The 14,323-nt window shown below is 40.9% G+C and overlaps 1 protein-coding gene across 6 annotated transcripts in view; it reads right to left on the bottom strand.

Moving 5' to 3' along the window:
* Positions 1–3,383: 3,383 nt before the first annotated feature.
* Positions 3,384–14,323, bottom strand: part of mtrf1 (mitochondrial translational release factor 1) — a 60,070-nt gene continuing 49,130 nt past the window's right edge. For 2 of the 6 annotated variants that reach the window (XM_059967780.1, XM_059967779.1), the window contains exons 8-9: positions 6,559–6,657; positions 3,404–4,248 (exon numbers count right to left, since the gene is read on the bottom strand). In XM_059967780.1, coding sequence (XP_059823763.1) covers positions 4,126–4,248; positions 6,559–6,657 — 222 coding nt within the window. In that variant the 3' untranslated portion in view covers positions 3,404–4,125. Of the gene's footprint in view, positions 4,249–6,558; positions 6,658–14,323 lie in introns of all 6 variants that reach the window. The other 4 variants (XM_059967777.1, XM_059967776.1, XM_059967775.1 and 1 more) reach the window with 4 other exon arrangements.

Genomic DNA, 14,323 nt, shown 5'->3' with positions numbered 1-14,323 from the left:
AGTAATCTCAGGATTACTGCCTGTGCCATGTGACAGTGAGAATAGGAATAGGATAAGGTGGAGGATAAATGTGAGGCTGAGGGATTGGAGCAGGGGTCAGGGATTCAGATTTCTGGATCATTGGGACCTCTTTTGGGGCAGGTGGGGCAGGGGGGGGGGGGGGAACCGAAATAAAGAGAATGGGGAAGAGGAGGTTGGCTCACAAATAGAGAAAGCTTGTAGACAGTGCGAGAGGGAGGATAGGCAGGTGAAAGAGAAGGGACACGCTCAGACTGAAGGTTTGAGATGTGTCTATTTTAATGTAAGGAATGTTGTGAACAAAGCAGATGAGCTTAAGAGTGTGGATCAGTACTTGGAGATATGATGTGGTGGCCATTACAGAGACTTGGATGGCTCAGGGACAGGAATAGTTACTTCAAGTGCCGGGTTTTACTTGTTTCAGAAAGGACAGGGAGGGAGGCAAAAGAGGTGGAGGCATGGCACTGTTGATCAGCGATAGTGTCATGGCTGCAGAAAAGATGATGCCATGGAGGGATTGTCTACAGAGTCTCTGTGGGAACAGGAAGGGGTCAATAACTTTACTGGGTGTTTTTTATAGGCCACCCAGTAGTAACAGGGATATTGAGGAGCAGATAGGGAAACAGATCCTGGAAAGGTGTAGTAATAATAGTTGTCATGATGGGAGATTTTAATTTCTCAAATATCGATTGGCATCTCCCTAGAGCAAGGGGTTTAAATGGGGTGGAGTTTGTTAGGTGTGTTCAGGAAGATAAGCCTAAAAGAGGAGAGGCTGTACTTGATTTGGTATTGGGAAATAAACCTGGTCAGGTGTCAGATCTCTCAGTGGGAGAGCATCTTGGAGATAGTGATCATAATTCTATCTCCTTTACAATAGCATTGAAGAGAGATAGGAACAGACAAGTTAGAAAAGCGTTTAATTGGAGTAAAGGAAATTATGAGGCTATCAGGCAGGAAATTGGAGGCTTAAATTGGAAACAGATGTTCTCAGGGAAATGTATGGAAGAAATGTGGCAAATATTTAGGGGATATTTGTGTAGAGCTCTGTACTGAAACATTCCAATGAGACAGGGAAGTTATGGTAGGGTACATGGTGTACAAAAGCTGTAATAAATCTAGTCAAGAAGAAAAGGAAAGCTTACAAAAGGTTCGGAGAGCTAAGTAATGTTAGAGATCTAGATTATAAGGCTACTAGGAAGGAGCTTAAGAAGGAAATTAGGAGAGCCAGAAGGGCCATGAGAAGGCCTTGGCAGGCAGAAATAAGGAAAACCCCAAGGCATTCTACAAGTATTTGAAGAGCAAGAGGATAAGACCTGAAAGAATAGGACCTATCAAGTGTGACAGTGGGAAAGTGTGTATGGGACTGGAGGAAATAGCAGAGGTACTTAATGAATACTTAACTTCAGTATTCACTTTGGAAAAGGATCTTAGTGATGACTTGCAGCAGACTGAAAAGCCTGAACATGTAGATATTAAGAAAGAGGATGCGCTGGAGCTTTTGGAGAGCATCAAGTTGGATAAGTCACTGGGACCGGATGAAATGTACTCCAGGCTACTGTGGGAGGTGAAGGAGGAGATTGCTGAGATAATCTTTGCATCATCAATGGGGATGGGAGATGTTCCAGAGGATTGGATGGTTGCTGATGTTGTTCCTTTATTCAACAAAGGGAGTAGAGATAGCCCAGGAAACTATAGACCAGTGAGTCTTACTTCAGTGGTTGGTAAGTTGATGGAGAAGATCCTGAGGCAGGATTTATGAATGTTTGGAGAGGTATAATATGATTAGGAGTAGTCAGCATGGGTTTGTCAAGGGCAGGCCATGCCTTATGAGCCTGACTGAATTTTTTGAGAATGTGACTAAACACATTGATGAAGGAAGAGCAGTAGATGTAGTGTATATGGATTTCAGCAAGGCATATTAAGAAAGAAGAGGCATGGGATCCAAGGAGACATTGCTTTGTGGATCCAGAACTGGCTTGCCCACAGAAGGCAAAGAGTGGTTGTAGACGGGTCATATTCTGCATGGAGGTCCGTCACCAGTGGAGTGCCTGAGGGATCTGTTCTGGGACCCTTACTCTTTGTGATTTTTGTATATGACCTGGATGAGGAAGTGGAGGGATGGGTTAGTAAATTTGCTGATCACACAAAGGTTGGGGGTGTTGTGGATAGTGTGGAGGGCTGTCAGAGGTTACAGTGGGTCATTGATAGGATGCAAAACTGGGCTGAGAAGTGTCAGATGGAGTTCAACCCAGATAAGTGTGAAGTGGTTCATTTTGGTAGGTCAAATATGATGGCAGAATATAGTATTAATGTTAAGACGCTTGGCAGTGTGGAGAATCAGAGGGATCTTGGGGTCTGAGTCCATAGAACGCTCAAAGCAGCTGCACAGGTTGACTCTGTGGTTAAGAAGACGTATGATGTATTGGCCTTCATCAATTGTGGAATTGCTCAGTTCTGGTCGCCTCACTACAGGAAGTATGTGTAAGCCATAGAGAGTGCAGAGGAGATTTACAAGGATGTTGCCTGGATTGGGGACCATGCCTTATGAGAATAGGTTGAGTGAACTCAGCCTTTTCGTGTTGGAGTGAAGGAGGATGAGAGGTGACCGGACAGAGGTGTATAAGATGATGAAAGGCATTGATCATGTGGATAGTAGGAGGCTTTTTCCCAGGGCTGAAATGGTTGCCACAAGAGGACACAGGTTTAAGGTGCTGGGGAGTAGGTACAGAGGAGATGTCAGGGGTAAGTTTTTCACGCAGAGAGTGGTGAGTGCGTAGAATGGACTGCCGGCAATGGTGGTGGAGGCGGATACAATAGGTTCTTTTAAGAGACTTTTAGATAGGTACATGGAGCTTAGTAAAATTGAGGGTTATAGGTAAGCCTAGTAATTTCTAAGGTAGGGACATGTTCAGCACAACTTTTTGGGCTGAAGGGCCTGTATTGTCCTGTAGGTTTTCTGTTTCTACATCAAAACACAGTGAAATGTGCCGCTTGCGTTAACAACTGACTCGCTGTGGGCAGCCCGAGTATCGTCATCATAGCATAACCACAATATTCAGAACACAACCAACAATGAAAGGGCAGCAGCAAAACAAGCCCATCAACATTCTACAATTCAGCCACATGCTTGGGGCAACTTACTGTTGCCAATTAACTAGCTAAGCTCCAGCTCTTTATGATGGCAGAGCCCACATTATAGGAACCCACTTTGTCTGCAGAAAACATGTCAATTCCACACAGTCCTGAAGAAGGGTTTTGGCCTGAAATTTCGAATTGCTGACACTTTTCAGCAGATGCTGCCTGGCCTGCTGAGTTCATCCAGCATGTGTGTTTTGGATTTCCAGCATCTGCAGATTTTCTTGTTTGAAATTCCACACGGACAGCAACCGAGTTCAAGACTGAACCCAGACCACTGGTGCTGAGAGGCAGCAATTTTACCAGCTACGTGTATATTGCTGTGTTTCTACTGTAGTGAAAAAATAAATGCATTAAGAATGTGCAGTAGGGGGAATAAATTATACAACAAATATGCAGCTTTATTATTGGTGGCTAATACATTAAGGTTTTACTTAATACTTTGGAAGTCTTCTGCTATATGGGTAAAGAGGGGAGCTGAACTGATTTCCCCCATAGGCTCAGGCTGGTCAGTTTGTAACGTGTCAATCTAGATGTTTTGTAACTGCATAACAATATTATTCAGACTATATCTTGAAAACTATTATACCTGCATCAGCAGGGAACTCCTGTCAAAATGGACATTATTGAATGGTTTCCCTGAGGCACAAAGCAAGCAGTTTGTGTTGAAATGTATTTCCCTACTGTCATTTGAAAAGTGTTTATATTACAGGTTCCTTCACAACCCTAAAAGTCACTCTGTCTTTACTCCTGCAACCCAGACAGATTAAACCTAAGCAGTGACCAGCTGTAGCTCAGGGAAAACAACTGGGACTGAAATTTAAAGTGGTTAATCATTAACTCCATAAAGCTATAAAATTAATGGACCTGTGCTTTGGGTTATTTTGAAACAAGTATGCCAGTTTCCAATACACATGGATACTCAAGTCAGTGTGTATTTTCCATGATGAATTTAGTTCGGTTATTTTAGCTTTAACTGCCTTCTGTAGCCTTTTTATTACTTGTTTCTATAAGTTCCAGCACAGCTTCCTTTTCTGCTGATTCCAGAAGTTTATTAATCAGTTCATCCAGCTGTCTGCCACCACATAGCACCTCCTGGAAAACAACGGGAAAATTAGCTAAGGGACAAAATGTGCGACATTTACTTGTGCTGTTAACTAAAGAACAGTTAAGATGGATGGTCACAGTCTTTTTCCCTGGGGTAGGACAGCAAAACTAGACAGCATTAGTTTAACACAAGGAGGACAAGATTTATAAGGGACCTGAGGGGAAATATTTTCACGTGGAGGGTATATTGAATGAGTTACCAAACAAAGTGGTAGATGAGGGTACAATTACAACATTTAAACGATTTGGATAGGTATATCAATAGGAAAGGTTGAGAACAGGGATTCCTGACCTGGGGTCCACAGACATCTTGCAAATGAAACTAGCTCAGTTAGGTAACTAGATTAACATAGATGGTTGAGCTGAAGAACCTGTTAACCATACTGAATAGCTCTCAATCTGGAAAGTAAGTTAAGAATCCAATGTGGCTGTTATTTGTAACAGGTTATAAACCTTAAACAGAACAGCTTTATTATAAAGATACTTTGATTATAGAAAACCTACAGCACAATACAAGCCCTTCAGCCCACAAAGCGATGCCGAACATGTCCCTAATTTAGAACTACCTAGGCTTTACCCGTAGTCCTCTATTTTTCTAAACTCCATGTAGCCATCCTATTAAAAGACCCTATCGCTTCCGCCTCCACCGCCAGCAGCCTATTCCACACACTCACTACTCTCTGTGTAAAAAAAACTTACCCCGACATCTCCTCTGTACCTACTTCCAAGCACCTTAAAACCTATGCCCTCTCGTGTTGGCCACTTAAGCCCTGGGGAAAAGCCTGACTATCCACATGATCAATGCCTCTCATGATCTTGTACACCTCTATCAGGTCACCTCTCATCCTCTGTCACTCCAAAGAGAAAAGGCAGAGTTCACTGAACCTATTCTCATAAGGCATGCTCCCCAATCCAAGCAACATCCTTGTAAATCTCCTCTGCACCCTTTCTATGGTTTCCACATCCTTCCTGTAGTAAGGTGACCAGAATTGAGCAGAGTGCTCTAAGTGGGGTCTGACCAGGGTCCTATACAGCTGCAGCATTACCTCTTGGCTCTTAAATGATTGATGAAGGCCAATGCACCATATGCATTCTTAGCCACAGAGCTAACCCACATAGCAGCTTTGAGTGTGCTATGGACTCGGACCTCCAAGGTCCCTCTAATTCTCCACAGTGCCAAGAGTTTTACCATTAACGTGATATTCTGCCATATTTGACCTACCAAAATGAACCACCCCATGCTTATCTGGGTTGAACTCCATCTGCCACTTCTCAGCCCAGTTTTACATCCTATCAATGTCCTGTTGTAACCTCTGACAGCTCTCCACACTACCCACAACTCCCCGAACCTTTGTGTCATCAGCAAATTTACTAACCCATCCCTCCACTTCCTCATCCAGGTCATTTATAAGAGTAGGGGTCCCAGAACACATCCCTGAGGCACACCACTGGTCACCGGCTCACTGGCCTATAATTTCCTGGGCTATCCCTACTCTCTTTCTTGAATAAGGGAACAACATCTGCAACCCTCCAATCCTCCGGAACCTCTAACGCCCTCATTGATGATAAAAAGATCATCACCAGAGGCTCAGCAATCTCCTCCTTTGCTCCCCACAGTAGCCTGGGGTACACCCCCTTCGGTCCCAGTGCCTTATCCAACTTGATGCTTTCCAAAAGGTCCAGCACATCCTCTTCCTTAATATCTACATACTCAAGCTTGTCAGTCCACTGCAAGTCATCCCTACACTGCCTGTACGGGTCGAAGAGTCAAAATTTCAAATAAGAATTAGATGGGCATTTCAAGAAAAATAATTTACAAGGTTACAGGAAAAGAGTAGGGGATGGGATTGAGTTTATTGTTCAAAACAGGGTAGTTAAGGTTTCAGTGGCTGATGTCTCATGTGCTGTAACAATTCTGTAATTGTTTTTCGGTTATAGGCGTCATAACCACTAACAAAGCAAAAATTGAACAGTAGCTAGAAAACAAACAAAACCAAGCACACTCAGTAGGCCTATGCATGTGTAAAGTGATGGTCAGCTTTTCAGGTTAGCAACCTCTCATCAGAACTTGCAATATTTGTAATCAATCACGTTTTAAATTGGAGGGATTGAGGAGGGTGGAGAGAACAAAAGGAATATCTGAAAAAATTACCAAAAGAAACTTCTGTTGAATATTTCTAGTTTTCTGGGTTTTTACCATAACTACTGAGTCAGCCTCTGTAACTAAAACCCACCAATTAAATTACATACTTCCAAATAATTATTTAAAAAAATCTTTGTTTTGTTAGTATATCTCACCTTAATATCCCTCAAAACATAGTTGATTCGGTGATCTGTAACCCTGTCCTGAGTGAAGTTATAGGTACGAATTCTTTCTGACTGGGCTCTTGTTCCAACCTGTAATAAACCAAGTTAAAACAAATTTCCTATTGCAGTTATTTGTTATGTATCTTTAAGGAAAAACAATTGTTCCAATTTAAAATATAACAATATAGCAGTAACCTATGTGGATTACTCACTACCAAACATAATCCTGACCTATGTGAAATAGCTCCCTGGTTTTGTCTATAATACACTGATTGATTAATTGTCTTCATAGTATTGCTTTCATTTAAAAAAAAACTGGATAGGTATATGGACAGGAAAGGAATGGAGGGTTATGGGCTGAGTACAGGTAGGTGGGACTAGGTGAGAGTAAGAGTTTGGCACAGACTAGAAGGGTTGAGATGGCCTGTTTCCATGCTGCAATTGTTATATAGTTATTTTGTTAGATGGTTATATGCATGAATTTCCCCATGAGACCACTTCTCTCTTCAAAGTCAGTTCTATCAGATCAATGTGCATAACACAGGAAGTCTTTGGGTTGACTCCAAATACTGCATAATTTATCCATTGTTTCCCTATGATATTGAAGGAAGCCATTTCAGTCCATTGGGTCCACTTACAAAGGAATTCCACTCTCCAACTCTCCCCACAACTAACTTTCTAAAGTTCGAAGTTGACAGTACATTATCAAAGTATGTACACTATATAAACCTTGAAATTTTTCTCCTTACAGGCAGCCAGAAAACAAAGAAACCCAATAGAATCCATTAAAGGGACTGTCAAATAATGAATATGCAGGAAAAAAAACAAATGGCGCAAACAATGAAAATAAGCAAATAACATTCAGAATTGAAGCCAATGAAAATTAGTCCACAGCCATAAAGCCAGTCACAGCTGATCCAGGAGCCTGCCAGTTGCAGGCCACAGCCTCTTTTCAGCACAGACACAAGTAAACCTTGTGAACCAGCGAGCTGCACACCCACGATGATCTTTTCAATCGCTTAAATCAACCAATTGCTGGGCCGTTCAGCCTCGATTCAGCCCATACCTGACTTTTCCAAACTGGCCCAGCACTTAAATAAGGCAAACATGGGCTTGTTCCCTGTTCTCAGGCCTGAATCCCGCAACCTTAATTTGTCCCGTACATGCTACGCAGCAACTGTCCTGCACCTTTGAGAGAGTTCAGTTCACTCTGTCAAAATGCCAGGTCATATAGGCTCAACTCCAAAAGGGAAGTGACAGGTTATTGCTCTAACCATGCAGTAACTTTCCTGTAATACCATGGGCTCTTAACTTAGTAAGCAGCCTCATGTGTGGCACCTTGTCAAAGGCCTTCTGAAAGTACAAATATACATCCACTGCATCCAGTTTATCCATCCTATTTGTAATTTCTTCAAAGAATTCCAACAGGTTCAACAGGCAAGATTTTCCCTTAAGGAAACCATGCTGACTTTGTCCTATCTTGTCCTGTGCGGATAAGGTGAACGAACTCACAGCACAATTAGAGATTGGTTGTTATGACATGGGCATCACTGAGTTGTGGCTGAAAGAAAGCCGTTCTTGGGAGCTTAACATCAAAGAATATACTTTGTATTGAAAGGATAGGCAGTGGTGTGGCTCTGTTAGCAAGAGAAGGAATTACATCTTTAGAAAGTGGTGACATAGGATCAGAATGTTGAATATTTGTGGGTGGAGTAAGGAAACTGCAAGGGTAATAAAACCATTATGGGAATCATATATAGGCCATCCAAATAGAAGCCAAGATGTGGGGTTGAGAATGCAAAGGGAGATGCAAAAGGCACATAAAAAGGGTAATGACACAATTGTAACGGAGGACTTCAATATGCAAGGGGATTGGGAAAACCAGGTTGGTGTCAGATTACAAGAGAGGGAATTTCTTGAGTGCATACAAGATGGCTTTTTAGAGCAGCTTGTACTTGAGCCTGCTCGGGGAAAGGTCATCTTAGATTGGGTGTTGTGTAATACCCAGATCTCATTAGGGAGCTGAATGTAAAGGAGGTAGTGATCACAATGTGATTGAATTCTTACTGCAATTTGAGATGGAGAAGCATAACTCACATGTATCAGTAATACAATGGAATAAAGGGAATTACAGAGGCATAAGAGAAGATCTTGCCCAGATGGGTTGGAGGAGAATACTGGCAGGGATGAAGACAGAGCAGGGATGACTGAAGTTTCTGGGAATAGTTCTCAAGGCACTGGATAGATATGTCCCACAAAGGAAGAAGTTCTCAAATGTCAGAGGTAGGCAACCGTGGCTGACAAAGGAAGTTAAGGAGTACATAAAAGCCAAGGAAAGGACATACAAGGTAGCGAAAGTGAGCAGGAAGATGGATGTTAGGGATGCTTTTAAAATCCAACAAAAGGCAATTTAAAAAGCTATGAGAAGGGAAAAGATGAAATCTGAGGGCAAACTAGCCAATAATACAAAATAGGATACCAAAAGCTTTTTTCAGTTACATAAAGAGTAAAAGGGGGGTGAGAGTTGATATTGGACCACTGGAAAATTATGCTGGTGAGGTAGTAATGGGGACAAAGAAATGGCAGATGAACTTAATGGGAACTCTACATCGGTCTTCACTGTGGAAGTCACAAACGTGTGCCAGTGTGTCAGGGAGCAAGAGTGTTATTGCTATTACAAAGGAAAAAGTGTTAGGCAAACTCAAAGGTCTTAATGTGAATACATCACCTGAGCTAGATAGACTACATCTCAGAGTCCTGAGAGGTTGCTGATGAGATAATGGATGCATTGGTCATTAGCTTTCAAGAATCACCTGATTCTGGCATGGTTCCGGAGGACTGGAAGATTGCAAATGTCACTCCACTCTTTAAGAAAGGAACAATACAAAAGAAAGGAACCCATAGGCCATTGAGCCTAACCTCGGTGGATGGGAAAGTCTTGGAGTCTATTATTAAGGAGAGGTTTCAAGGTACTTGGAGACTAATGGTTTTTGTAAAGGGAAATCCTGTCTGATGAAGCTATTAAAGAGTTCTTCAAGGAAGTAACAAGCAGGGTGGATAAAGGAGAGGCAGTGGATGTCATTTACATGGATTTTCAGAGGGCATATGATAAGGTGCCACACATGAGGCTGTTTAACAAGATAAAATCCTATGGCATTACAGGAATGATACTGGCATGGATAGCAGAATAGCTGACAGACAGGAGGCAGTGAATGGGTAAAAAAGGGGCCTTTTCTGGTAGGATGCCAGTAACTAGTGGTGTTCCTCAGGGGTCAATATTGGGACCATTACGTTTCACATTGTTTGTCAATGATATAGAGAATGGAATTGATGGCTTTGCGGCAAAGTTTGTGGATGATATGAAGATAGGTGGAGGGGCAGTTAGTGCTGAGGAAGCAATGCAATTGCAGAAGGACAAGACAACTGGGAAGAAGTGGCAAATGGAATACAGTATTGGGAAATATATGATAATGCACTTCGGTAAAAGGAACAAAAGTGGAGACTATTATCTAAATGGGGAGAAGTTTCAAACATCAAATGTGCAGTGGGACTTAGGAGACCTTGTGCAAGACTCCCAGAAGGTTAATTTATAGGTTGAATCTTAATTTATAGGTTGAGTGGTAAAGAAGGCAAATGCAATGTTGGCATTTATTTCAAGGGGAATAGAATATAAGAGCAAGGAGATAATGCTGAGCAATGAACAAAAATGCTGGAGGAACTCAACAGGCCAGGCAACATCAGTGGAAAAGAGTACATTTGACCCAAAACATCAACTGTACTCATTTCTATAGATGCTGTCTGGCCTACTTAGTTCATCCAGCATTTTGCGTGTGTTTCTCAGATTTCTAGCATCTGCAGATTTTCTCTTGCTCGAGATAGTGCTGGGCCTTTATAAGACACTAGTTAGGCCGCACTTGGGAGTATTGTTAACAGTTTTGGGCCCCAAATCTCTGAAAGGATGTGTTGTCATTGGAGAGAGTCCAGAGGAGGTTCAGGAGGATGATTCTGGGAATGAAGGAGTTAACATAGAAGCATTTGGCAGCTTTGGGCCTGTACTCACTGAAATTTGGAAGAATGCAGGGAGATCTCATTGAAACCTACCAAATGTTGAAAGGACTAGATAGGGTGGATGTGGAGTGGGTGTTCCAGAACTAGAGGGCACAGCCTCAAAATTGAGGGGTGACCTTTTAGAACAGAGATAAGGAGGATTTTTGTTATATAGCCAGAGTAGTAAATCTGTGGAATGCTCTGCCACAGACTGCGGTAGAGGCCAAGTCTGTGTGTATATTTAAGGTGAAAGTTGATCATTTCCTGATCAGTAAAGGCATCAAAGGATCTGGTGAGAAGGTAGGTGTATGGGGGTGAGTGGGACCCAGGATCAGCCCTGATGGAATGGCGGAGCAGTCTTGATGGAATGGGCTGAAAGGCCTAATTCTGCCCCTATGTCTTATGGTCACTAAGTATTCTGTAACCTCATCCTTAACAATTGACTCCAACGTCTTCCCAACCAGTGAGGTCAGACTAACTGGTCTACAATTTCCTTTCTGCTGCCTTCCTCCTTTCTTAAAGACTGGAGTGACATTTGCAATTTTCCAGTCCTCTGGCATCATGCTAGTGTCCAATGATTTTTGAAAGATCATTACTAACACCTCTACAATCTCTACGGCTATCTCTTTCAGAACCCTGGGGTGTAGTTCATCTGGTCCAGGGGACTTATGTACCCTTAGGTCTTTCAACTTTTTGAGCACCTTCTCTCTTGTAATAGTAACTGCACTCACTTCTCTTCCCTCACACCCTTCTACCATATCAGGCACACTGCTAGTGTCTTCCATAGTGAAGACTGATGCAAAATATTCATTTAGTTCATCTGCCATCTCCTCGTCCTGTTATTATTTCTCTGGCCTCATTTTCTGGTGATCCTGTACCACTCTCATCTCTCTTTTACATTTGTAAAAGCTTTTACTATCCATTTTGATATTGTTTGCTAGCTTGCATTCATATTTCATCTTTGCCCTCCTAATGATTCTTTTAGTTGCTTGGTAGGGTTTTAAAAGCTTCCCAATCCTCTGTCTTCCCACTAATTTTTGCTTTGTTGTATGCCCTCTCTTTTGCTTTTACATTAGCTTTGACTTCACTTGTCAGCCACGTTTGTTGTATTTTGCCATTTGAGTATTTCTTTGTTCTTTTGGAATACATCTATCCTGCATCTTCCTCACTTTTCCTAGAAACTCACACCATTGCTGTTCTGCAGTCATCCCTGCCAGCATCTCCTTCCAATTTACTTCGGCCAATTTCTCGCTCATACCACAGTAATTTCCTTTACTCCACTGAAATACTGTATGTTAGGCTTTATTTTCTCCCTATCATATTTCAAGTTGAACTCAATCATATTGTGATCACTGTCCCCTTAGTTCTTTTACCTTAAGCTCCCTAATCACCTCTGGTTCATTACATAACACTCAATCCAGTATAGCTGATCCCCCAGTAGACTCAACAACAAACTGCTCTAAAAAGCCATCTCATAGGCATTAAACAAACTCACTCTCTAGAGATCCATTCCAACCTGATTTTCCCTATCGACCTGCATGTTGAAATCTCCCACAACTATCATAATATTGCCATAACATTGACATACATTGGTTTAAGTAGACCAATGTGCCAAAGGCTTTCTTTATGACCCTATCTACCTGTGACCATTTTCAAGGTATTATGGATTTATATTCCCAGATCCCTCTGTTCTACCACACTTCTCTGTAATTTATTTTTTTATTGAAGTTCATCATCAAACAAACACTTCCATAAGATGTATTTCAGACATTGTACATATATATCACAAATCTCCACAAAGTATTTATCTGAGGTATACACTTATAGAAAAGAGTGGAAAGAAAAAAACAAGCAAAAGGAAAGAACTATGTACAAGTAGGGAGTGATCTTTTTTTTTTACAACAGATTCATTGATTTGTGAGAATAAAATCAGGCCTATGAGGCATTATGCAGTTAAACCATTTTTACCAGTATGAATCAAATTGTTCTAGCTTATGATTAACAGATGCTGTTATCTTCTCCATTTTGTAAATGTCCATTGTAATTTCCACCCATGTATTTAAAGTTGGGCTCTCCTGTGATAACCATTTCCTAGTAAGAGTCTTTTTACCAGCCACCAACAGTATATTCATTAAATATTTATCTCTTTTCAACCATTCTTGAGGTATATATCCAAAATATATGGTCTTACTCTCTAAGGGTATTTCACATTTAAAGATGTCTTGTAGGGCATTGTGTATCCCCCTCCAATAGTTTCTGATAACAGGGCAGTCCCAAAAAAATATGATAATGATTTGCATTTTGATTTCCACAATTTCTCCAGCAAACAGGGAGGTTACTATCATAATGGGATTTCTGAGAGGGTGTAATAAAATATCTTATCAAGTTTTTCCATCCAAACTCCTTCCATTTCTGTGAACTGGTAAACTTCCATTGATACCTCCATATTGTTGTCCATTCTTCCTCAGATATAATTATCCCTCCTTCCTTCTCCCATTTTGTTTTAATGTATGAAGTCGAATGTGTTTTAAGATTTGACAACCTCTTATACATGCTTGAAATGATTCTACTACCATTATCTGAATTATATGCTTTTCTAAAGAGCTCTATCAAGCATGTATTTGCCTTGGTTACATTTTTAAGCATCTTATTAACATATTGTTGCATCTGTAAATAACGATTTAAAAAATCTTGTTTTTCTATTAAGTGTTTCTCTTTAAGCATTTCAAAACTGAACAGTGTTCCTTCTTTCATTATGTTGCAAAGAACTGTTATTCTTTTAGCTGTCCAGTCCTTAAATCTAGCATCCAATTTATTTGGTGTAAAATCAGAGTCATATGTACACCATTTAAGAATTGCAATACCTCCCTCTAGATTATATTCTTTTATAGTAGTTTTCCATATTTTAAGAGTCAATTTCACCCATGGGTTATCAATAGTATTTATGTACCTTTGCAGGTTGTTATCAGCCAAAATTGCTTGTATGGCAATGGGAAGTACCTGCTCCTCAATGTTTTTCCATTGAGTGTCATATGATGGGTTGCACCAGCATATCACAGCTCTCAACTATGTTGCAAAATAATAATCTCTAAGAGAAGGTAGCCCCCCCCCCCACCTTTTCCTTTGCTAATTGCAAAGCTTTGAGACGAACTCTAGGCCTTTTACCCTGCCAAATATACCTTGATAGCATCTTGTTCCATTCATTGAATTGATTTTGATTAATCTCTATTGGTAGGGTCTGAAAGAGATATAACAGTCTGGGCAGTATATTCATTTTAATAGACTCAATTCTTGAACTGAAACTGAAAAAAGGAATCTGGTTCCATCTTGCCACACCTTCCTTAATTTTTTTTATATAAAGGCTGATAATTACATTCCGATAATTTTGCCAAATCTTTTGACACAATGATGCCCAAATATTTGAAGGACTCTGTGTGCCATGCCCAGGAGTATCGACTTTCAATTTCTCTTGGTGGGCTATAGTAATATGAAAGTAATTGGGTTTTATCTATGTTGATCTTGTATCCTGATAATTGACCATATTGTTCAAAGGATTGCATCAATTTAGGTAAAGAGTATGCTGTTTGCCCTAGATAGGTCAAAATTTCATCCGCATAACAAGCCAATTTATGCTCTGTCCCTTTAATAGTAATTCCCCTGATATCTTCATTTTGTCTGATGTATTGAGCTAATGGTTCCAGATACAACG

The sequence above is a fragment of the Hypanus sabinus genome, chromosome 4 (genome assembly GCF_030144855.1).
Source record: "Hypanus sabinus isolate sHypSab1 chromosome 4, sHypSab1.hap1, whole genome shotgun sequence".
In the NCBI taxonomy this organism is placed as follows: Eukaryota; Metazoa; Chordata; class Chondrichthyes; order Myliobatiformes; family Dasyatidae; genus Hypanus; species Hypanus sabinus.
This window is presented reverse-complemented; position numbering and strand designations above follow the sequence as displayed.